The 25,692-nt window shown below is 51.0% G+C and overlaps 1 protein-coding gene across 1 annotated transcript in view; it reads right to left on the reverse strand.

The window, feature by feature from the left end:
- Nucleotides 1–236: 236 nt before the first annotated feature.
- Esrrb (estrogen related receptor beta) overlaps nt 237–25,692 on the reverse strand; it is a 99,006-nt gene continuing 73,550 nt past the window's right edge. Inside the window, 5 exon segments of the mRNA XM_040742709.1 lie at nt 237–656; nt 4,767–5,036; nt 12,437–12,539; nt 12,541–12,599; nt 12,984–13,094. Of these exon segments, the coding sequence (XP_040598643.1) occupies nt 412–656; nt 4,767–5,036; nt 12,437–12,539; nt 12,541–12,599; nt 12,984–13,094 (788 nt within the window). The 3' untranslated portion in view covers nt 237–411.

Below are 25,692 nucleotides of genomic sequence, written 5' to 3' on the forward strand. Positions count from 1 at the left end.
AAGAACCCAATCCGAATCTTTTAGGTCCTGGACACTAAGCTCTGCCCATCCAGGTACATCCAAGTCCTGAATGGGGAGGGGTCCAGATGCGCTGCCTATGGTTGTGGGGAGGGGCTGCTTCCTCTGGTGGTCTCCAGTCCTAAGGGGAGTCAGCCCTGGCCCAAGCCTTAGCACTGCCCATGGAGAAGGAAAAAATACCAAAGAAAATGCGGGTGACAGATGAGCCCCCCGCCCCCGCCCTCCCATCCCCGTCTCCCCATCTGCTGCCCCCAGGAGTCTGCACATGGCCAGGAAGCAGGAAACCTCTTCCTCTGGGACAGCTCAGAGCCCCGATGCAGGTGTGGAAAGTCGAGGCTGGTGGCCGTGGAGGTCTCCACAAGGATCGTGTCCATCCATCTGTGAGCTGGGCCATCACACCTTGGCTTCCAGCATCTCCAGGAAGAGTTTGTGCATGGGCACCTTGCCCTGCAGTTTCACACTATAGAAATGCTGCACGGCTTTGGCCGCTGTCTGCCGCAGCAGGGGCAGTGTCAGGAGTAGCTTCCCTGTCCTCCGTGGCTCCTCGTGGCGCTGGCTCAGCTCGTAGTCCTGCAGCGCCTCATGCAGCAGGTCCTGCAGCTTCTGCACAGCCTCTAGGTCCTCAATGTACATGGAATCTGCAGACACAGGAGAGAGTCAGTGCCCGAACCGGTTGGCTGCCCCAAGGTAGAAGGCATGTCTGGAGTCAAGACAGACCAGCAGGCAGCATGTCTACTTTCTCAATGGCTGACTACTGAACGACAAGGGTCTTCACTGTTGGGTTGACCCGAGTCAGAGCCTGGTGGTGGCACTGGGCTCAGACCCCCAGAGACCCCACCAGGAGAGTACTGGAAGGGCCTGAATATGGGCAGACCTGCTGGATGACCTGGAGGGGAACATGGAACCTGACCAGATGAGTTAGAATCCTATGTCCCTCACTCGCAGGCCATATAAGACCTTGGGCAAGTTACTTAACTTCTCTGGCCCTCATTTTCCTAGCCATACCTACCTCATAGGGCTGAGAGGGCTATGCAGGCTAAGGACACAGAACAATCAAGTGCCTGTGTCACAGGAGCCTCACCACCATCGCTAGTGGCACCATCATGTCTTCATGATGTACTAAGCCATGGGTACCACCCGTCTGCACTACAGCCAACCTTACCACTCTGGCTGCAGAAAGGACATAAAGGGGCAGAAACCAATGTCTAGCTGCTTGGGGTGAGGAGAGTATAAGGGGCAGAGGGAGCCAGTGGGAACAGAGCTCAGCGATGGGTGTCTGCCCAACCTAACATGCACAAGGCCTTGGGTCTGATCCCCAGCACTGCAAACAGCAAGAGCACTGGCTTAAAATGCAGCTCATGAACTCAACGTATGAGACACGAGGCTGAAGCTGGGTCTGAGCAGAACAAAGAGAATCCCCTAGAGCCTGTCCTGTGAGGGTGGGGAGCTACCCAGCCACTTCCTGTTAATGTCTTGTATGGGCCTCCATGACCTGCATCCCCAAAGCTTGCTGTGTGCACACTGGGAGCTGAGCCAACCTTGTGGAGTCCTCAAAGGGGCAGCCAGGTCCAGAGCATGCTGGGTGGCCTGACACCAGATTGCCGAGGCAGCTGTCTGGTCCCTAGAATGCTCTGGACTCCCCTGGGTCTCCTTCCAGTCTGTACTCTCCAGAGTCCCTGAAGGGCTGGACCCCAGTCACCCCTGACCCTATCTCCCATCTTGTCACCCCCCCCCAAAGGAGCCACAATTGGCAGGTGCTTTCAACCAAAAATGAAATAAAATAACATTGCAGGATCAATTTCTTTGCAATCCATCAGCGAGTCTGTATCAATGGCATTGATAAACTGTTAATTACAAAATCAATGGCTATGAATTTTTTTCTCTTGTCAAAGAGCCCTAGAGATGACCGGGATGCGGGTGAGTGACAGCTGGCATACTCTCAAGGGGCCAGGCCAGCCTCTGATGAGCTCTGCTCTTCTGCCAGGTACCTGAGTTGCCCCATTCACTTAGTACAGGGGCCCTTGTACTGCTGCCAGGAGACCTTAGGGGTCCTGGGTTACTGTCCTGCCCTGAGGCTATGACCTGCAGAGCCCATGTCCACCAGCTCTTCCTTCCGGACCCACAAGCCACTAGCTCTTTGAAGAGTCTCCAGGGCAAGCAAGGACCACTGCCCTTGGTATACACCTGTAATTCCAATAGCTGGAAGGCTGAGGCAGGAGAACTGCCATGAGTCTAAGGCCAGCCCGGGATATACAGTCAGTCCCAGGCTAGCCTGGGCTACAAGTGAAACAGAGAGATGCCAATCACACCTGGTTTGCAAATTGCCTCGTGCAAGATATTACAGTGGAAAGAGTGTGCTGAGGGGTGAGGAGGGGCAGGGACGACACATGGAATTCCACACACTGTCTGTTTATAGAGACACACCACACCAAACCAAACCAAACCAAACCAAACAAAATAAAGTTAAAACAACCCGTATTAGGTCAGAGCCTCCCTAAGGCAGGGTTTGGGTTTAATGACTTACGGGGTGGGTGTTCTCACTGGAGGAAGCGTGAAGACAGGAGGCACAAAAAGAAGGCTAATATAATGCTAAGGCCAGAACCCACAGAGCTCTAAGGCAGACTGCTGGGCTATGTGAAGCCCCCAATGGCAGACAGTGCCTGGCTGGGGATCGATGATGTCACAAAAGGCACCAGAGGGTAAATCTGGGGACCTAGGAGCAACGAAGCCCATGTGTCTGAGGACAGGAGTGCTAAAGAGTAACACTGGGACTGAGCCATCAAGTGTCCCTGTCTATGCTTCAAAGCCACAGAGTGGCCAATGGAGCCAGTTTGCCAGTCACTTGAGGAGCTCCTAGGATGTGAAACTTTCAGGGAAAAGCCTGGCATGTGTTTTTGTCTTCACCTGGGAGGCAGCTTTCCCTCATCCATGTGCTGGGAACACTGTTTCATCTGACATTATAATAGCAGTGACAACAGTCAATATTTGCCGAGCTTTCCTCAAGGCCAGGCACTGGGCTGCATTATCCTCAGCTGATCTTTAATACTCACAGGTGCTTGAAGGAAGCTCCCAGAACGCCTCCTACTCAAGGACAGAGACAACCAAGGTCATGCTGTCCGTGTCAGGGATAGTGTGTGTGTGCTCGTGCGTACATACATGCGTGTGTGCATGTCCTCTCCAAGAGCAGTTAATGCTCTTAATTTCTAAGATATCTCTTCAGTTCCAGAGACAGACTTTGAACTCAGGTCCATCTGGCCCGGGCAAAGCAAGGAGGTCTGTCACATACTGCTCTGCAGCAGGGTTACCAATATGTGTGCACATTTCTAGCACTATGGTCACCTAGACCCTGTGTTTCTCCCCCTGCCTAGCACCCAGCAGACTACCTCCAGTAGGACCCATTGCCCAGTGCCTCGCCCCAGATAATCTAGTTAAACCATCCACATGGCAGTCAGCTGTACCACACGCAGATGATTTGATGGGAGGGTAGCATACGCTTGGGTTATCTGAGAATTAGATGACTGTGGCATGCATATGAAGACAGGGTCTCACTATGTAGTCCTGGCTAGCCTGGAACTCAGGCTGGCTTTAAACTCAGAGATCCTCCCGCTCAGTCTTCCTAGTGCTAGGCCTACAGCACCACACCTGGACAAACCCTGACATCTTGAAACAGTGTGACTCTGGACAAATTTCCGACTTTCCCAGTCTCAATTTCCACGTCTATAAAACGGGATTATAATAAGAATTATGTTCATAATGTCATAGCCAATTTAGCAAGCTGAGCACTTGATTTTCTTCATCTATTTTGGTCCCACAGGCACTTAAGAAATAACTACTCTGAAACTTAATATCAATTACACTTGTTTAACCAATGGCTTAGGCTTCTTACTGGCTAACTTGCTCTTTAATTATTAACCCATTGTTACTAATCTGTGTATCTCCACATATCCTTGCCTTAATTCCTACGTGGCTACGTGGCATCTGTCTGTCTCGAGGCCCCTCCTCTTCTTTATAAGGGATCATGTCCGCACACCAAAGCCACACACTAAGGCCATTACCTCAAGTCTATTGGTGGAACAAGATACCACTACAAATTATGTATAAACACATTGTGGAGTGAGCGCTTTAAGGTTGCCTGGGCTCAGAGTGAGAACAGCTTGCTCAAGTGGTAGATGCAGACACAGCCCTTAGCAACGGATTCAGAATCGACATCCTTCGGTTTCTGCAAGTAAAAGGCCTAGGAAATATAAAACCAGCACTGGCCTCCACAACTCCAGGCCACCCTTGCAGTGTGTGGTGGTGTACGTGAGGAATGTCCCCACAGCCTCGTGCATTTGAACACTCGTTCCCCAGCTGGTGGCGTATTGGGGAAGTGATGGAACCTTCAGGAAGTGGAGCCTTGCTGGAGGTCCAGCTTTGAGGTTTACAGCCTCATTCCACTTCCTGTTCACTTCCTGCATGTGTGGCTGAAAGGCCATCTCTCTGCTTCCTGCTGCTACACCACGCCTCCTCTCCCCACTCCCGTGATGGACTCTTCCCCTCTAGAACCCTAAGCCAAAAATAAACCCTTTCATCTGTACGCTGCTTTTTATCACAGGAAGAGAAAAGGAACTAGCGGGCAGCGTTTGCTGGTAACAGCAGTATCCATCACTCTGCACCCACCACAGCCAGCCCCGCCCACAGCCTGAGCTGTGCTTGCTAGGCTCCCGCAAACCCCTTGAAGGCTTTTGAGGGCCACACGCCACCCTTACCTGAGTTGGCCAGAGCCAGGGCCTTAAGCGTCACAAACTCCTCCTTCTCCACCTTGAGCTTCTTGTACCTGCGCACCAGCTGCAGGATGGCTCGGTAAAGCTCCAGCAGCCCTGCCAGGCGGGAGTGCTCCTCGTCCATGATGTAGTCCTCCGCGTACACCAGCTTGTCATCGTAGGGCAGCGAGCGGTACACAATGCCCAGGATGAGGATCTCCATCCAGGCACTCTGCAGCAGGCTCATTTGGTCCCCAAGCGACAGATTTGAGAAGCCTGCCAAAGGAGAACAGGACAAGGATCAGAAGTGGGCCTAGGGCCTTCCCTGGGACTTACTAGAGGACAGACTGGGGGTGGGGGTGGCTGTATCCTTGCACCTCCAGACCCTGGTGGGGGTGGAACCATGTGATGTTGCTGTCACCCCTTTGGTAAACGAGTCACACCAGAATTCATGGGAAAGACTTACATAATAAGCGCTGGGTCAATGTTGACAGTTATTATCACTATGCTTGTTAGTTTTAGATCTTTCCCAGTATCTGGGGAGGCATGCTGATTAATTAGATGCATTTGTAACTAAAGGAGCTGCTGAATTAATAGCAGGATTTGGGTGTGACAACATGGGGTCTCTAACACTCTGCTCACTCCCGGGAGGCTCTCTGCTTTAAAACAATACCAGATCCTAATGTAGTTTCCACCCAGGAAGGAGGATTCAGTTGTCCATGGCCTGGCCAGAAGCTCCTGTGACCAAAGGCAGAGAGAGGCCACTCCATAGACAGCCTGTCAGCCCATGTGTCCAGAGTGGCTGCCTAGACTGTCACTCTCTTAAGACTCAGCAAACATGCTGTGGAAGCTAGCACTTATGGTGGACACTACCCGCTCCCCCCAGTGAGGAGAAATGGGGGCTCTAGAACCATGACACTGCCTTGTCCAATGCGCTATGGGAGACTACCTGGGCTTGACTCTGACTGCCCAGTCAGCTGTGGGCTGACTTTGAGGAGGCCACGTGACTTCTGTAAACCTTGACCCCTCCAGCCTCGAGGTCCAGGAAATGGGCATGAGAGGAGAGGATGCCTCAGAGTGGCTGTGAGCTGAACGGGAAGACGGTTACAGAACACACGAGCTCTTACTAATGTTGAGGTGAAGGTCTGTGTCTGCCAGATGAGGATGGCATGCACTGTGTGTAGACTTGATTTAGGCAAAGTCAATTAACAGCCTGATTTATGGGACGGCAAGAGAGAAGAGTAAATTTGCTAATTTCAAACATCATAACCACTAAATAGGAGGCAGCAACTTCTCAGCGGGGGCTCATCCAGAACTGGGGAGAATGCCAGTACTTCGGAGGAGGATCTGGAGTTCAAGGCCAGCCTTGGCTACATGTGACTCTGTCTCAAAACAAATGAACAGAACAGGGCTGGGAACAGTGCAGTTGTGGGGCTTCTGCCTAGCTGTGCGTTCAACTCCCAGTACTGGGGGGAGGGAGATATTCCACAAAGCCATTCACACAACGTGCCATGTGCAGCTGAAATTAAGGCATTTGTTTCTGGGTAATCCTGCTAATGAATGAATCTGCTAACTTAGGACGAAGCCCTGCCTCCTCACTGCTTGTGATGTGGGGGTGTCTCGAGGATGAAAGGGCGTGAAGACCCCACACCACTTGCGGCACACAGTGAGCCATCACCCCAGTCATCTTTGCTTCTTTCCCTTTGGGCCTGCCCAGTTCCTGGATGGCCCATCTCTTAGGACGGGTGTGACGTCTTTCCTGTTATCCACCCAGGACAAGTGCCTTCCCTCTTGGGGGTACTCCTGAAATTGAATGCCAATTCCCTTGCCTGTATTTCCTAAGTCCTACCACTATGACCCCTGAACTTGTCCATACAAACGTGGATCACCATCTACTATGGGTGACCAATCACAGAGGAGGAGTGTACCCACCAACTAGGGGGAACTTTGGTGACTGTGCCTGGGGGGGGGGCATGAAGGGACGCAGGGGTTAAGTTGTGTGTCAGCTGCTGTCCACATTCCCAGTGCCACAAGAGGGTATGTGGCGGGCCTGTGGGGACCCAGGAAGCCGGAGGTAATAAAAGATAGATAGAAATGGACATCCAATTTCCCTTATCAGGTCCATGAGTAGGAGGCAGGCTTTGGTGACATTAATTAGCAGATACCAATCAGCCAGCATAGGAGGCTATGGGTGGGGAGAAGCGGGCTGCAAAGACAGGGGTAGTCTTGAGAGCAGAAGATTGGGGAGGGTGGAGGCGGAGGCGGCACGCAGGGGAGAATTAACAGACAAATGAGCTGGAAGGCAGTGCAAAGGGTGGGCATGAGGCACAGCCAGGCTCTGGGGACAAAAACAGGCTGCTAAGACTCATCCCTCAGGCATATCTCCTCAAGAATGTCACAAGCAGGCTCCTGTCCCTCTCGGTGCCCCATGGAGACCTATGGTTTACTCAGTCTCCGAGGCATACGGCTGACAAGATGTCACGGGTCTCTTAACTGTCACCAACCAACCTGGTGGCACACACACCACCACTTGGGGGGCAGAGGCAGGCGGAGTCCTGCGTTTGAGGCCAGTGAGGTCTACAGAGTGAGTTCCAGGACAGTCAGGGCTACACAGAGAAACCCTGTCTTGAAAAATGGGAGGGAGGGAGGGAGGGAGGGAGGGAGGGAGGAGGGAGGGAGGGAGGGAGGGAGGGAAGGAGGGAGGGAAGGCAGGATGGCAGGAAGGAAGAGCTTCAATGACTGGAAGGTTCTAGTGTTGCTAAAGGACAGCCCAGGGAGACCCTGCACAAGTGACCTGGAGGCTGTGTTCTAAAAGGACACTCACTGGGGATACAGACATGCTCCCAAGCGCTAAGCTCCAAGAGTTTGGAAACTGTAGACACCAGACACAGAGCCACTTGCCTTCCTGCCCACCCAGCCTGATAAGCAGTCACAGTAGGGGACGGACGGACAGACAGACAGACAGACAGACAGACAGACAGACAGACAGATGCCACAGCCTGACCCTTCGATGGTAGGAAAACAGCCTAGAACACTTGCTTAGAGTGTGTATCCCATGTAAGTGAGGTCATGTAAGGGACTGGCCTGTTCTGGGGGTTGAGGGTGGGAGGAGACAGCCACTGGAAAAGTCTTTGCTACAGTGGGAGGGAGCACTCAGAAGGCTGGGCCAGCTAGCTGGTATGCAGCTGAGCAGCAGGGGACACCCTCTGGGGAATGCCTTCTCTCCAACAGCTGGGAAGTCCTGGACAGAATTCTGAAAACCCCAGCCCACCTGCAGGGTCTGCTGTCACTATTAAACCATTTTAATGCTTTCTATATAATACCTGAGAAAACCACTTGAAGGTAAGTCAGGAGAGCCGTGGTTAGCTGCAGGAGAGGGCAGAGTGGCAGCAAGAAAGGGCGGTGTGAGGACACATTCAGAAAGTGTGCCGGGCAGAAAACTAGTGAAAGGCAATTTGTGACGCATGTAGTACTTACAATGAACACAACAGTTAATAACGGACCACCACAAAGGGAGAGCTATCTGTGAGGATGTGCAAACACGTGCTGGAAGACCAGATTCCAGACCCAACTGGAATCAGCCACTCTGCTGATTACTAGAGCTGACCTAGGCAAGGCCGCCTCGGACCTGTCTGTCTACACTCCTCTGTTAAAATGGGACTGAGGACACCATGTTAGGGGTGCTGAGGTTAAATGCGCGCGCACACACAGAACACTTTTTGGTCTGCTTAGCACATGGGAAATGCAAAAATATTTAACATCATTACATGAAATACACAGGAGGGTGATACAGTGTTAAAACATGAGCCCATGGGGGGAGGAAATACTTGGTGGCTGGCTGTACACCCGCAGGGAGTTCCCAGAAGGCTCTCACCTGGGGGCCTTGGAGGTTTTCAAATTCACTTCTTGTATTTGCACTCGAAGTAGATTCTTTGTTATTTAAAATCCAAGCAGCCTGTACACCCCTCTCCACCTTCAGGAAAACACCCTCCCCCCCCAACACATGCATGCAGGCACGCACTTGTATTTCCAATTGGGCTGGGCCCCCTTCAATTGATCTGGGATTTGGACCCCTGGCTAGCCCAGGGCCCCTGGCTCAAAAGTCTCCCCCGTATGCTCTACAGCTCCCGCAAAACTGTTATCTGCATCAGTGGATCTAATAACAGCTGGCCCCATCCCCCATGACACTATTCACTCCTAGAATTAAAAAAAAAAAAAAGCACGTAATTTGTGGCAAGTGGAGTTCATAATCTGCTAATTTATGATGGTCTCTGTCGACCTGGAGAGCCATTAGAGAGGTAATAAAGGGAGATGTAATTATAGGATCCGGGGCCACTTCAGACACAGCTGCTGTCACTCGGCAGCTCATCCTTCATCCAGCCAGACGGCCGTTCCCTGGGAGCAGTCTGTCCAAAGAGCCTTCCTGAAGAGGTCTCTGGGGATCCCCTGCACACAGCAGCCTGGGCTGGGCATTAGTGATGACTCCCCTGAAGGCTCTCCTGGCAAGGGTGGAGTCCCAGCTGCCTGGGGAAGGCAGACAAGTTGCCAATAAGGCAGGGTGACTGCAACTCACTGAAGTACTAGCAGCAGCCAGAGCAAAGGCTGCTGCCAGTTTATGCTCTAATCTCTGATCACCAGGAGGGAGAGTTTGCTGTCGTAGCTACTCTCAAGACAAGGGCTTGCCAGCTCCAGGAAGCCCAAAACTTGGGAACTGCAACTCAAGCCAAAACTCCATTTCCAGTTGTGCAACCTCAAAGTGACCCACACAGTAACCGAGCAGATTCTATTATGATCAACCCAGGATTCCAGCACTGGAGAGGCAGAGGCAGAAGGATCACTACAATTGTGAAGCTTGAGCACCTTGTCTCCAAAATAAGAAAGCAATAGTTCCTCTTCTCAGGTTTTAGTTATCCAAGGTCAACTGGCAGAAAATAGGAAGTAGGAAAATTCCAGAAATAAACTATTCTGAGTTTATCTGTGGCCTGGGCCACCCTGCTCTACTCTTATCTACACAAGTCAGGCTGTTTCCTGGTACATCCATGCTATACATGATGCCCACCCATTTGTCACATGAAGCCACCTCAGACGGATCAGCACAGATATGCTCAGGTGGTCTTCATTTTATGCACTAATGACACCAGATACAGAGGCAGCACCAGGACATGAGACACAGACAGACAAACTCTAGTGCAGTGAGATTATGAAAATGCAATCTATATGGGTTTCAGACATAGGAACCTATTGGAGGATCTGGGCTTCATGGGGTGAAGTCTTAGATCATCTCTGGTTAATGGACAGGCACCCCTTAAGTCTGTCTCAGTCACATATTGGGACTTACCCTGCAAGCACTAGTACCCTCTGTGTACCTGGTTGTAGACCACAGGCTGAAGACACTGTAAGGCAATCCCCTATCTAAAGACTGCAGCAAAACTCTGGTCCTGGGTAGGCTGAACTCCTCCCTTCCATGTGTCCCGGATCACAATCAAGAAGACTCAACGTGGTCTCAGTGTGGGCCCCCTAATCAATCTTCAAGTGCTTTATCGCTCTGTAAGCCTGTCTTCCAATGAGTTTTCCATCAGAAGTAGTCAACAGTTTAAAAAGATCTGACACAATGCTAGAGAGATGGTTTAGCAACCACTTGCTGCTCCTATAGAAAAAGGATTCAGGGTAGATTCCCAGTACCCACATGGAAGAGTAACTATCATTTGTAACTCCAGTTCCAGGAGATCTGACACCCTCTTCTGGCTTCCTTGGGCACTGTATGCACATGGTGCACAGGCCTATATGCAGGCAAAACACCTACTTATGCACATTTAAACACACACACACACACACACACACACACACACACACACACACACACACACACACACACCACCACCACCACCACCACCACCATCACCACCACCATCACCAACAACAACAACAAAAAACAGACACTTGGGTCTGGCCTTGCCCTTGGTGTGAGGTTTACAAACACTGGCTGGAGACCCTTATTAATTAAGGGATGATTCAACATGCAAATTTATGCAAAACAGGCAACTCGGTGTATAAGACAAACAAGCAAGCCCTTGCTTCACTCTGCTTTTTTATGGTTCTAGTTTCTTGAGTCAGGGTCTCTTTTGCTAGGTATCCTTGTTGGCCTAGAATTTGCTATGCACAACAAATTGGCCTAAACTGATGATGGCAAGCCCACTGCCTCTGTTTCCAGAGTGCTGAGATTACGGGCGTGAGCCATCACGTTCTTGTTTATAATCCACAGGAATTATTCTTTGGGGATGAAACACTGGCACAAAAGAGGCTTGTATCACTACTGGTAACCATGACAACCATGGCAGCCGTGGCAGTTTTGAGTGACATCCTCCCGGGGGTTCTACTGAGGGCTTCTGGGATTCCCGTTTTACAGATGAGAACACTGAAGCTCAGAGAAACCTTACACAAGGCCAATAAAGGCATATCTGGGTCAGGAGCCCTGCTGGTCTGGCTCCAAAGCCTCTGTCCCCAATAGCCACCCTGCTTGCCTGCCTCTCTTACTTGGCACAGATGTGACTGAATCTCCTGGACCTTCCTTTGCCCAGGTGTTATGGGGGTAAGGCTAACAGAAAGAAGATGTAGTGACTCAGGAGACCGCCAGGCGCCACTCCTGAGCCATCCTTCTGACACTGGACCTATCTGACCTGGAATAGGAGTCTAAGGGCTGGGCTGGGTTGGGGTGGCTGTGCCCAATTTGGCTTGGGGTCAGTGGAGCAATCCAGGCTGAGGTGTCTTAAGCATGGGGCTGACGCCACACCTGTGCTGAGGCAGCACAGGGCAGATTTAAAAACTACTGAGTGTGTAATCCCAGGAGACTGAGCTCCTTACAAAGGACGCACTAGCCAGGTGCCTGGCAAACCCACCCAAGGCTCAGAATGCCAAGGGACCACCTGAGAATCCTCTAGGCCTGCCAAAGGCTAGTGTGGGCAACAGTATCTCCCACCCATGTCCACGGGCTGGTGCCTGCCTGTGGGGCACATGAGTCTCTCTCACACACAGGAATGGAATCAGCTCGATCATGTGCTGTCACTCACAGGCTAGCACACCTCTGCTGTGTTGCCATGTGTGGCATGCTCATCTTTTAGGGCCACAGCTGACAAAACAAACACAAACAAAAAGCCAATCTGTAGTCAGAAAGATAAAGGAAGCCATGTGTCCCATTTCGCAGGTCAAGTGACAGGCTCGGGTCACATAGCTTCTGGGCCTAGAATCTGAGCCTGACCCAATTCCCAGGGCCCCACTCCTAATTCCTTCTCTCTGCCTGCAGCTCTTGTGAAAGAAGGGAGTTGCTCTTCACTATAATTCTGGGGAACTCTTCAGGGGAAGCCCACTATTTTGTCTTGTGGGTTCAAGGGACTTGTTCTTCAAATATTACCAACTGTCTACCCCTATTATAGGTCCCGATAAAATGAAAAAGTAGTTTCCAATGAGCCCCTCCCTGGCAGTACATAAAATTACTGAACCTTCCAAATACTACTTACTCCCCTCAATCCCATAGAAGGGAAAAGAGCCTTACGTGGGGTGGCAAAGGTCTTCTAGGCATCATTGGGCCGGGTACCAAACACCAAAGGCACAGCTACGGGACAGGACGAACCTAGACCACCTTCCCACTCTTGTTCCCACCCCCCCCCCCCACGACTCACCAGGGATGTGTTTGGCCCAGCCGATGATGACCACGAGCTCCCGATCTGCCAAGTCACAGAGAGTGGTCAGGGCCTTGATATCCCCCTCAGGCATACCAGGGGGGAGGCATGGCGTACAGCTTGTCTGGTTCAGCCACCAGCAGATAGGAGACGATCTTAGTCACTGCAATGACCGAGGAGAGAACACACAGTAAATGCCTGGGAAGAGGGGAAGAGTCAGGGTGAGGTCCTGGGGGTCAAATGTGGCTGGCGTCTGTCTGTCCCAACATCACAAAGCTGCTGAGATGTCCCCTGCATCGGAGAGCTGCTCACAGGACTCCAGTTCTAGGACGGTGGCCATGGACACAAGGCCTGGGTTCTGTGCCATTCCATATAGACTGATGGGACTTCTGATGAAGCCAGGCAGTACCAGGCACTGTTGGCTGTCTTTAGATCCACACTGCCCACCACCCAGTGGAGAGAAGACAGAACCGCCCCAGGAGGATGCCAGGTATTCCAGGCTGAGGAGGGCAGGGTGGGGGGGTGGGGGGTGCTGCCTGGTACACACTTGGCTTTTTAGCAGGTGGGGAAATCTGTAAGCTCAGGTAGGGGCCATTTTCTGAGTCCAGCCGTCGCTTGTACTTCTGGCGGCCTCCACGCACTCGGTCAAGGCGCACACCTGTCAGAGAAGGAAATCATTGGTATCGAGAGCTGTTCCAAATCTCTAGGGAAGGAGACACTGACTTCGGAACTGCAGCGCTGGCTAAGAGTGGCCATCCAGCCTCATGCCAGGAGGTGAGACGTCTGTCATCTGAAGTAGCAGCCCGTCCCACTGGATAGTCTGGCCCTGCCTGTCTCTCCAGGTGCAGCATCCTCCTAATATCACCCTGAGAATTCTAGCCTCTGGGCCTTCATCTCTAAGAGAGATTCCCAACAATGCCCTTTGCCAAGAGTCCCTGTCTTGGTTCTGCTGTTTCCAGGGAGAGCTGAGTTCATGAAGTTGGGAAAGAGAGGCTAGGGATGTAGGTCATGCCTAGTGTACAGTGCATGCCTAGGATACACAAAACCCTGGCTGGGTTCGATCCCCAACACTTCAATTAAAAAAAAAAAACGGGTATAGTGGCATGTACCTATAATTCCAGCAACCCACTTTAGACGGGAAGATAAGAATGGTCAGCAACACAGAAATTACAGCCAGCCTGTCTCAAGAGTAAAAGGGCACATGAAGACAGTCCATGGAGAAAGAAAGCTGGGCTTAAGTCCTTCTACAGTCCAGTTCCTGTTCTTTCCCCTAAAGGTGAGAGTACCCCACCTCGAGGCCCGCCCTGCCCTTCAGGAAGACTTGCAGATCTGAGTGCGGAACAAATGAGCTTTTGTCAGCAGTCTTAAGCTGCTCCCTCAACTCAGTCCAGCCCAGCCTGCAGAAGAGAAAGCCAAGATAGAAGGGTGATTTACATCCCATTCATGCCCCGGGCTACTTCTCTGATAGCATATACAAGTAGTTATATACTAACAGTCCAAGAGAAAAGAGGAAGCTGCGTAGAGAATGAGAGCAATTGAAAGTGAAATGATTGAGGGTGGAACAATGTCTTTGGGGCTAAGGAGTTGGGAAGACACCCGCACACCCACACCCAGTTTCAATAAAAGGCTGCAGCCCACATCCTGGGGCAAAGGGGAGGGGGTAAACGGAGGTGCTGGAGCCAGCCAGGCAGGAGCCAAGGCCAACAAGAGGGAACTGTTTCTTATGGAGCCAGTTACCTCTCAGTCACACCCGACCCGTGATGACCTCCAAAACTGGCCTTGAACTTTGGACTCCAGCTTCAGCTTTCCAAGGTAGATATTACATGCCTGGGCCGCCGCCGCCGCGGTTTCCACAGTGCTGGGGATGGACTGCAGGTACCCTCTGTACCATACCAGGCAAGCACTGGACAACACACCTACATGCTCAGTTCATCAACAGTCCTGCAATCTCACGCCGGAACTTCCGTAACAGGTGCTGCACAAGGCTGTAGTGAACGCTACATTGGCAAGGGGGACTCAGCGTCTCTCCCCCGCCTTCTGCTTAACGGCAATCCCCATTTGGGGGGTCATCTTGTTGGGGTCCTGTGCTGCACTCCCACAGGTCGGGGCTCTTTATCGCCCTCAGAGGTGAGACGATGAGACACAGGCCCATCCAACAGGAAGGAAGAAGGATACAGAACATGTGGGGAGCCCCACGACACAACACCCTGGCTACACATTCCATGTTCCTGAGCACCCTGGGACCTGGTCCTTCCTAAGGCTGGCCCGTGGGCCACTTGAGAGGCTGTCGGCAACCCCCTAGTTTCAATGGTCACATGGTTGCAACAGAGCATGTCTGTGCCTACTTCTCTAGGAGCAAAGCCTGAGCAGAGGGCATGCATGCAGGAAACTGTGGCGTGAGAGGGAAGGAAGGACCGGTCTGGATCGCTGCCCGCCCTGTCAGCTCAATCGGCAGGCACTCCTCAGACACTGGAGGCCTGGTCTGGGTGATTTACTCCCAGCCACAAGCAGAATGTTGCAATGATGCCTCACTGGTGGCTGAGCCAGCTGGTAGCCAAAGCTCTGGGACGGAAGTGAGGTCACAGGTTGTGACCAGCGTACATAGGACGGATAGTGTTCACAGAAGTGAGAGAGGTGGTCTTCTCCAAGTGTGGGCCGCAGACCAGTAGCATCACCATCACCTGGGGCTTGTTAGGAGAGCGAATTTCTCAGGCCCCAGGCAGAAGGTACAAATAAGCCTCCCTCTCCCTCTATTCTCACCCCCTCCACCCCCCACTCCAGACAGTCTCACGTCTGGCCTCCAAATTGCTGAGTAGCCAAGGAAGTTCCTGAACGTCTGATTCTCCTGCCTCTCTTTGCCCAGTGCTGGAGATTATAGGCATGTGGCACCATGAGCAGTTTATGCAATACTGGGGTTTGAACCCAGGGCTTTGTGAATGCCAAACAAGAGCTCTACTAACCAAGCAAACTCCCAGCCCCAAAATAAACATCTTACCAAGATGAGCTATGAGATGCAGAGCCTGTGGGCACTGCCTTGGAAGTCCTCTGTTGGACTGCTCTAGATTCCACCTCCATCATCCTGGTCCTTAGGGAACACAGGAAAACAGCTCAACCCCCCTTCACCCAGCACAGACCTAACCCTATAGGACTGTAGCTCACATGTATCCCTCATTCCTGAAATCCCCTCTAACAGAGGCAGAGACATAACTAGACAGGAAACCCCAGCTTACTGTTTTCCCACCTGGACTAAGCTCAGGCTACCCCTTGAGATGCCAATACAACCTAGAGTGGAACCCTACTGCATTCACGGAGGACAGTGATACCCTCTCATTCCTGAGTCCAAAAGGGAGGCGTGTCCCACTTCCCCCTTCTTTTCTCCAGAAGCCACTCCAAGGGAGTCTCCTTTTTCCCTGGCCCACCTAACCCTATGGTGGCTGTCAGCAAGAGAGAGATCTTTGAAACAGAAAATATAAAAAAGGCAGTTGACACCTCTGCTGTTCCTTCTAGAATGTTCTCTTAACTTGACTAGACCTTGGTGGGGGTTCAAAAAAGACCTGATGAATAAGAACACTACCCCACAACACACACCAGGTGTTTCTTCACAGCACCAGGGCCTCCCCTGCTGGCTAAGTGTCCCTTAAGGTCAGGGGCTGCTTGTGGCCCACTTCCGGTTCTGGCATGGAGCCTGGTAGCCAGCAGGTGCTTAGGAAAACACTTCCTGGTAAGTCACATCAACAGTGGTTAACAGCATGGCTCGCAGAAGACTTTCTATATATATATTACACCGTTTAACCCACAGCATGTGGACTGGCAGCTATTACCTCATTTAACAAATAAGGAAAACAGGTTGGGGGCGGGGCTGGCTAGTTTGCCCGGTCAGAGTTGGTACCCAAGCTCCTTTGCCATTCCAAGGACACATCACAGTGCTCAACCTCCTTTGCATTTCCACTCCAGTTTTCTTCACAGCCAGGCAGCCAGTGACTCCAAAGGGAATCAACTGTCACTAATTTAGAACTGCACACCAAGACCGGTGCCAAACAGGTCTGTTCTCATTGTTTCTAAACTCTTGTCCAAATCCACACCTATGAAGCCTATGACCTGTGGTCCAAGGAACCCAGCGGTCATGCTCATGTTGATCTAGTTCCTGACACTTGGAGGAGATGATTCAATGCTTCAGTGTCATCCTTAGGCTTGAGAGGAGGCAACAGTCATGATCATACCCACTCTGCCAGGATCCAGGCTTTCCAGAAGTCTTAATGACCTTGAGGTGGGGGTGTTACAAAGCAGTTCCAAAGGCCAGGAGTTGCACTACGTGCCGTTTGCAAAGCCACCACAGACTTACTCCCATCATGCCTCTGGCTCCTCGGGGCGGTGGGCTCTATACTCCCTACAGCTACGCACCACACTGGTCAATATTTGCTAATGATCATTCGGAGTGGAGGGCATGAGCCTGTCCTTCCCTTCTGTTGAGCACAAGTTGTGCACAGAGTCAGTGCCAACCTCCAAATCCAATGACCTTGCCCTACATGCCAACACTGCTCTAGGAAGTTACTTTTCTGGACCCTCCCATGAAGCCTTCCTGAATCAGGGCTTTTCCTGAGACCTGCCACGGCAGCCTAGACTTCTCTGCATTCCCTTTGTCCACTCCCATTACAGGACCACCACTCCATGTGCAGCTGCCTCCTGCTGAGTGTGCCCAGACAAGGCCCGGAACTCCGCTGTGGTGGTCAAATGGTAGCTGACATGTTCGGCTCAGAGAGCTCCTCTCATGACTTCCCTGTGTCCCATGTGTCCAAGGCAGGCCCTCCCTCATGAAGTTCCTCCCGCTAATTCCTATTTCCTCACAACTTTCAAAGATCTATCCCAGTCAGCAACACTGATTTTCCCCAGGCCAACCCTTCAGGCATCTGAACTTTCCTGAACACCCTTCCTCCAAGGCCAAGCAGTCTTTACCTTCTGCATTTTAATGCCATCTCTCCCTGCCTTTTCTGCCTTTGGTTTTACTGCTCCAGTCTTCTCCGGACTGAGAACTGTCAGTACCTCAAGGCCAAAGACAGTAGGAACCTGAAAGCCCCTGCACACTGCAGACAGTAGTCAACCTTACCTTATGGTAGTCTTACCTCCCATTGAAGAGACCAGACCTCATCCAGCCCCGCTTTAGGAGTCATGACAGGCTGCAGAATAGACCCCGCAAGATGTAGGCCTCTGACTCGGCACATGTTGCTGAGTTTGCGGCCGTCTGGCCCTGACGGACCTGCCCTAGGCACTAGGAGGTCAGGTACCCTCCATGTGGCAAGGAACCAATCAGAAGTTAGCTGGCGGGCTCTGGATGTGCTTTAAGGCACTGGACATGCTTTACGGTAACAATGACATAACAGTGGCGTGCAGAGCATAGTAACCACCCTGGGAGAAACTATAGGCCATAGCAACCAGTTGACCAATCAACTCAGGACAGGTTGTCCAAGCCCAGAAGTGCACCAATCCTGAGACCGTTGGGTACCCCTAGACACTCCCCTTGCTCTACCCAATAAATTCCCTGTGTTGCGGGTCCTCCCCTCCCCCGGGCCCTTCATTCACCAACCACTGTGTTGGACAGACAGTTAACTTGTTAAACAATAAAAGACTCCGTTTTTGCATCAGAATGGGCCTCTTGGTGATGTGGGGGTTCAGAATTTGGGCACAACACCATCATGCTTTTATATTCATTCAGTAGCTGCTTCTGTTTTAAGCCAGAATGCCTCCCCAAGATACAATGGTACACGGGCCCACGCACGCACACACACATGCACACGTGCGTGCAAACACACACACACACACACAACACACACACAGCTTCCAAAGGGCTTCCACCACCAGACACTGAGTTGCAGAAGCTCATCATCTTGAGTCTGCAGGTGGGTTGTTCAGACATCGATGCCCATGTTCTATTCTGCCTCTTCTTCCATGCCAACAGAACCTGGGTTCAGTTTGTGGAGTCGACAAGTCCCAGCCAGTCCCAACAACCCGTTCTAGCAGCTTCTCTGGTAGTTAAGGCCAGGTGTGACCCCAAAGATGGGAGGCTAAGGGGAGTCCATGAAGGGAGTGCCCCGGATGGTTTGGGTTTTCTAATGAAAGGGCCACCGGGTTTGGTGCGACTGTTTTTCTCTTTTTACCCAGACTGGGAGTGGGGAAGCATAGATCTGTGAGCCAGCACTGGCTTTCTCTTCCTAGCCTGGGGTAACAACTGCTCAGAAGCAAAGGCAGGAGGACCAGCACTTCAAGGTCATCCCCAGCTATATAACCAAGCTTGAGGCCAGTCTGGTTTACAAGGGACAGAAAAGTTGGAAAGCATCTTCATTAGTTGATGCTTAGGCTACTGGCTACCAGAGGGTCTGGCAGCAAAAGTCATCTCTACTGACTGACATGAGGGACAACAGTTATTGCTAACTTGGGATGTGACTTCCAAACATCAACTGGGGAGAGAGAAAAGGGAGTCTTGAAATAAGAATGTCTATCATTTGTGTACTTGTATTAGCAAAATACCCAAAAAGCACAGTCAGGAAGTGCAATTAAAATACTAATTAACTTATAGCTACTGTCTGAGATTATCAGATCCTATCATTGAGACTTTCCAAATACAAAAATGCTAATATGGAAATCATTGCAGATCTCCAAATACTAAGTAACAAACACATGGCCCATGTTTGAACTACTGTTGGATACTGTTTAACCCATTAAGATGTACAGAGAAATTTAATGTTGCGACAGTATCTCATGAATGTAAAAAAGATCGGTAATCAATGTAATTCATAGCCCTGGGCAAACAGGCTCCTTGAGTTTTGGTCAATGCAATATGCCTGGGTAAGTGTGATAACTTCCTACATAAGCATCGGGGATGAGTACTGGCCCAGGGCAGAGCTGGGTACACCGAGCTACACCCAGCTACTGGAGTGGCACTGGGTAAGGGCCTTCACCTCTGCACCTCTACTTCTGGGGACTCTAAGATGGGGTAATGGTGCCTACCTCATGGGAACACTTGAAAAGCCTCCGATGGCAAACAGTATGTGTTAAATGCCTCATCCCGAAGGATGGCCGGCCACACATTAGCATCTTGGTTGTGACGGGAGAACCAGGGGAAGGGTCCATGGAATCCTTCTGTATTTTCTCATAACTGTAACTCAATGACCTCAAAATGAAGTTTTAAAACTTCTGGGAAATTCTGGTGGAGGTATAGAATACTATATGTGTCAGTAACTCAAAAAACTACCCCGAATCACCACAAATCCTACGCTCCTCAGTTTCCACCCCAACAGAGAACTGAAGGCGGAAATACGCCAGTGTTCACTGCAGCACAGCTCATGGGAGCAACCTCTGAGGCCATTAGAGGCCATGGGCAAACGCATGTGGCCCATACATGTATGTTACTCAGTCACTCAGACACATAAAGGCGGATATGGTCCAGCTCTACCATTGAGGCTTCTGGAGTCCTCAAGGTCAGACACAAAAAGCAGGCTGGACACCGGGGAAGGGGCGGGCAGCAATTCAGAATGAAGAGTTAGTATGCGCTGGGTCCCATTTGCAGCAGGTGTGGGGGGTTTCCTGCTTGCAGTCCCAGCATTTGAAAGGCTGAGGCAGAAGGATCAACAGGAGTTCCAGGTTAGTTTGGGCTTTAGAGGGAATTTCAGGTCACCCTTAGCTACAGTTTGAGACCCCATTTCGAAATAAAATAAATTTCAAATTGCCAGGCATGACAGCAACAGAGTCCAGTAGCTCCCTCTGTGCTGGCCCAAGGACAGAGGTTTTAGCCTTGGCTACGTCACACTCCCTCCATCCTTATCACACTTGACTGGCACACAGGGGCCTGCAGGGGGCCTGCTTAGGGCCCGGGAGGTGGCACAGAAGCTTCATGGAGAAGAGGGGAGCGTCTCAAAGCCATGCCCCACCTGCTGGCCTCTGCTGTCCACTGCAGGCACCTCTGAGCTCCTGATCAGGCACTGACTGAATGGACACCAATGAAGCCATTGGACCTCTCACTCTTTCTTAATGGAAAAGCAATGCTTCCCATTTCTCGACATCTCCCGCCTAGCTTCTCATTTGCAATCTCCTCCCCCAAGGCTGGATGGAATCCCAGTCTTTCAAACAAAAATAGCCGATTGTACTGGGGCGACAGCCAGTTTGAGTTTCTTTCATCTACACTAAAAATAACTAGCTAAAGCATGGTCCTGCACCTGGCCTCAAGCCTGTCCTGGTGCCCCCCTCCACTATCATGTGTCTCTCTGTCCAAGGGGAGGTTTACCAAGGGCAAGGGGGAGGAAAAGCCTGGAAGCCAGAATCCTTCCCCCACTCCTGTCCCAGGCTAAAGTCAGGAAGGATCCCCGATGACCTTGCTAAGGTGTTTGAGACTTAGACACACACATAAGACGGGGTTTCTTTGTATAGCCTTGGCTGTAAAGCAGGCTGTCCCACACACACCAGCAGCACTGACTCCACCATCCTCAGCTTCTTTATGAAGTGCTGGTCCTGGACTGAACAGGGCTTTGCTTACAAAGCTGTGCATGGCCACCTCCCATTTGAGTTGCATGACAGTTCTGAGGAAGGAGAGTGAGTTCAGGGCTGTCATCAGGAGAAAACAGAGGACTAGACAGAGAAAGGCTAAGTGGGGTTGGACAATGCTGCTCAGATGGTAGTGATGGCCTAGCATGCCCAAATCCTTGAGTTCAATCTCCAATTCTGCATAAATCTATGTGGAGGTAATGTCTGTAAGCCCAGTCCTCTGAAGATGGAGGCAAGAGGGTCAGAAAGTCAAGGCTACTCTACAGACAGATAAGTTCAAGGTCAGCCTGGTATACATAAGACCTGAACAGGGTCACACAGCCAGGAATGACAGAGGAAGGATCTGCATCTGGATTTGTGGGTGACTGAGTGCCATTCCGTTTGAGTCCTGCATGGTGAGAATGGCCTGCAAGGAAGGGAACAGCTCAGAGTGGGGGGCTTGCTCCTTGAAGGCTCTGAGCCTGGGGCCTCTGGGGTCATGTACTGCCTAGAACAGAGGTCCTCAACCTTCCTAATGCTTAGATAGACCCTTTAATACAGTTCCCTATGTTGTGGTGACCTCCAACCATAAAATTATTTTCATTGCTACTTCATAACTGTAATGTTGCTACTGTTGAGAATCATAACAAATATCTGTGTTTTCTCATGGCCGTGGGCCACTCATGGAAAGGTCGTTCAATCACTTGGGGTGGCCACCCTCAGGTTGAGTACCTCATCTAGAACCCCCGCCACCCCCTCAAGTTCACACACTTAAGACAAGGTTTCTTTGTGTAGCCTTGGCTGTCTAGAACTAGCTCTCTAGACCAGGCTGACCTAGAACTAACTCATAGAGATCCACCTGTCTCTGCCTCCCAAGTGCTGGGATTAAAGGTGTGCACCACCGTCTGGTATATGAGTATCTTTTCAAAGCTCTTTGGTGACCAAATGCTGGGTCTGGGTCTTTATGATATAGTTCTTTGTTCTGAGCATTCTTCCCCAGGGGATTACGGGTTGAAGCTCACCCTGGAGTCCTGGCTCACTTTCTGCTGCTGTGATAAGCACTGTGACTAACACGGCAACTTAGGGAGGAAAGGGTTTCTTTGGCTCACAGGTTACAGCCCATCAAAGGGGGAGCCCGGGGAATGAAGTCAAGGCAGGGACCTGAAGCAGGGACCACAGAGGAGTGCTTCTTACTGTCCTGTTCCTCATGGATTGCTCAGCCTGTTTCTCGTAGCACCCACACCACTGTCTTAAATATGAGACGATAAACCCACAGACTTGCCTACAGATCAGTATGATGGAGACATTTTCTCAATTAAGATTCCCTCTTCCCAGATATGTCGAGGTTTGTGTCAAGTTGACAAAAACCAACCAGCATGCCTGGTGATAGAGGGGGAGGGGTTGGGGGTTAGGGAGAGGAGCCATCTGGCAGAATAGTGAGGTACACACACACACACACACACACACACACACACACACACACACACACACACACACACACACGCCCCTCTATCTTATATTCCCAGGCTCTTGCCAACTGCTGTATGGACTCTGGGTACCTTAACTGGCTACTGGCTACTAAAGCAGTGTCTACTGTCACTCTTCTCCCTCCTCTAGACCCTCCTGGCCCATGGCACCACACTTCTAAGGACATCTCACCTGTGTTATCCCTGTGTTGCCACTGACCAATGTCTAAAACTACACCCAACAGGGGAAAAATCAGTCCAGCCAGGCCCTACTGGGGAGGGACTGCGGGCTCCTGCTGGGCAAGGAACACATACTGAGGACCAGCGTCCCACAAGGAGCCTAGACTCCACCCAACTCTGCCATGTCCTAGCTGTGGCCCTAGGAAAGCCACTGAAGCTCAGCTGGGCCACATCAAGCGTGGCAGGTCCTGTCACCTGTGCCACTCCTTTCCATTTCCTTGTCTGCAAGAACTGCTAATCAATCATGCCATCACAGCCTGCTGGTCTCAGCGACTCCACTGGGGCCTTTCAATCATGTGCACCACCACACTACCACCCTGGAGCTGACAGTCCGATGCAAAGGCAATTTGCCACCCAGCTTCTTGAATTAAGAACAAGGGTACGAGGAGATGGCAGAGTAAACAAAATAAGCCAAGTGCACAAAGAAATGAACAAGGTCATTTCTTGAGTGGGAGACATTCGATGACAAGGTCTATGGAGGTGAGGGGGGTCTGATAGCAAGTGATGGAGACAGCATCCGCATGAAGATATCTACACTCAGAGAGAGGGCACTGTCTGGAATCCCTAAGGTGAGAATTAGGTCTGCCATACTTGGGGACCAAAAGCAAGCCGATGATGCTGGAACTGGATGGAGGGGAACTGGATGGAGGGGAACTGGATGGAGGGGAACTGGATGGAGGGGAACTGGATGGAGGGGAACTGGATGGAGGGGAACTGGATGGAGGGGAACTGGATGGAGGGGAACTGGATGGAGGGGAACTGGATGGAGGGGAACTGGATGGAAGGGAACTGGATGGAAGGGAACGCAGACAGGACAGGGTGGTGGAGATGATGCTGGAGTCTCACAGCAGACTCGAACCCTACGGTCAGATGTTTCAGCATTTTTCTAAGTGTCATGGAGAACTTATAGGAGATAGAAACCAAAATGACAAGACTGTCATTGTGGCTTTTAAAAGACTCTTCTGAGCTGGGTGAGGTGGCACATACCAATAAACCCAACACTTAGAAGGCAGAGACAGGAGGATGTCTGAGTTCCGGGCCAGCCTGGTCTACATATAGAGTTTTGGGTCAGACAGGGCTATGGTGAAAAGAGTCTTGCGGCTGCAGCAGGGCTGAGAAGGATTGGCCAGGAGAGCAGAGATCTACTTAGGTCACTGCCATGGTCCATGAACGATGATCCTTCCTTGGACCAGTCTTGTCTGTGGAGAGGAACAGCAGGCAATGCTCAACAGTGAGACCCTGCCTCAAGAAAACAAAGAAAGAGGATGCAGGTGTGGTGATATATGCTTAAAATTCACAACTCTCCCCAAGGCGTTCAGGGTGCACACCTTTACTCGGGAGGCAGAGGCAGGCACATTTCTGTGAATTCAAGGTCAGCCTGGTCTACAGGGTGAGGGCCAGGACAGCTAGGGCAACACAGTGAAACCCTGTCTAAAAACCAAAGCAAAACAAACAAAAAACATGGCACTCAGGGATAAGGTGGTAGGGAAGCCGCAAGTCTAAGGTCAGCCATCACTACACAGCAAGAACATGTCTCAAAACACAAAATGAAACCAGCAAAACTCTAAAGAGAAAAGGGGAGTCCAACATTAAACCTCCCAGGGATCAGGCTGGAGGAAGATGGCTCAGCCGTCAGGAGAGCTTACTCTTCCAGAGGACCCAGGCTCAGTTCCTGGTACCCACACCATAGCGGCTCCTGTAATTCCAGCTCCAGGGAATCTAATGCCACCTTGTGACCTCCATGGGCATCTGCGCTCACATGAACACACCCTGCCTCTCCTACATATACATAATTAAAACTAAAATAAACAAATCTTTTAAAAATTAAATCCTTAGAGCCGGGCGGTGGTAGTGCACACCTTTAATCCCAGCACTCGGGAGGCAGAGGCAGGCGGATCTCTGTGAGTTCGAAGCCAGCCTGGTCTACAGAGCGAGTTCCAGGACAGCCTCCAAAGCCACAGAGAAACCCTGTCTCGAAAAAACCAAAAAAAAAAAATTTAAATCCTTAAAATCTACAAGCGATTGTCTAATACATGTGAAGAATGATAGAGCAGGGTAGCTAGTGTCCTCTTCTGGCTTGGGCACTGGTACCTATACACCTACTACATACCACATACTACACACACACACACACACACACACACACACACACACACACACACACACACACACACACACCCTGGAACTGAGGACATGAATTCTAGGCCCTTCTCCTGGGATGCTAATACTTCTGCACGTGCATCTGAGAAACAAGCATAAGCATGGTACTCCCATGACAGCAAGAGCCCACAAGCCCAAATGCCACCCATCAGTGGCAGAAAAGAAAAGGACTCAGTAGTCTCCAGTTCAAGTGCCAACTCCCAGCCTCTTTCACCGAAAGCCTGCCAATGAAAAAACCTGTCCTGGCTAACCGTGAGCTGGGGTCCTGGGTCTAGCAGGTCTCAGGCTGAAATGGTAGAGCTGCCATCCTGACCTGAACAGCCAGAGAGCATTGAGCAACTACATTCTGAATAAAGAGACATCAAGAAATCGCCACAAGGGACTGAAGCAGAAGACATACCAACTGGGAGAACCGTTGTAGCTAAGAAAAAAAAAAAAAACCTTCCATGTGATCCAGCCTGATGGCATCCCTGCTACTTGGGAAGTTGGGACAGAGTGACTTAGTAAGACCAGAGAGCAGAGGGCTGGGGTTGTAGCTCATATGGGTAGAGCCCTTGTCTGGTATCTGTGTGGCCCTGGGTTTGGTCCCAGCTCTACTGATTAACTGAAACTTACCGATGTTACTGTTTTCATTTTCAAGACAGTATGAAGGTAAGATCACTAGCTAAGTATGGACAGACAGGTTATGCAGGACGTCAGATGGCTGTTTTCCAGATCACAGAAGGAAAATCATGTTCAGGGGTTCACGGAAAGGGGAGACACTAACAAAGGATCCCTGTGAGCTGGGAAGGCTAAGTAAGTCTCCGCACTGCACTGCCTGGGCCCCCAGGGAACACAGTGATGTACTGTGGATGTCCAGACTGCTAACACAGAATTTTA

This window comes from Mesocricetus auratus, unplaced genomic scaffold (assembly GCF_017639785.1).
Source record: "Mesocricetus auratus isolate SY011 unplaced genomic scaffold, BCM_Maur_2.0 Super-Scaffold_15014, whole genome shotgun sequence".
Classification (NCBI taxonomy): domain Eukaryota; kingdom Metazoa; phylum Chordata; class Mammalia; order Rodentia; family Cricetidae; genus Mesocricetus; species Mesocricetus auratus.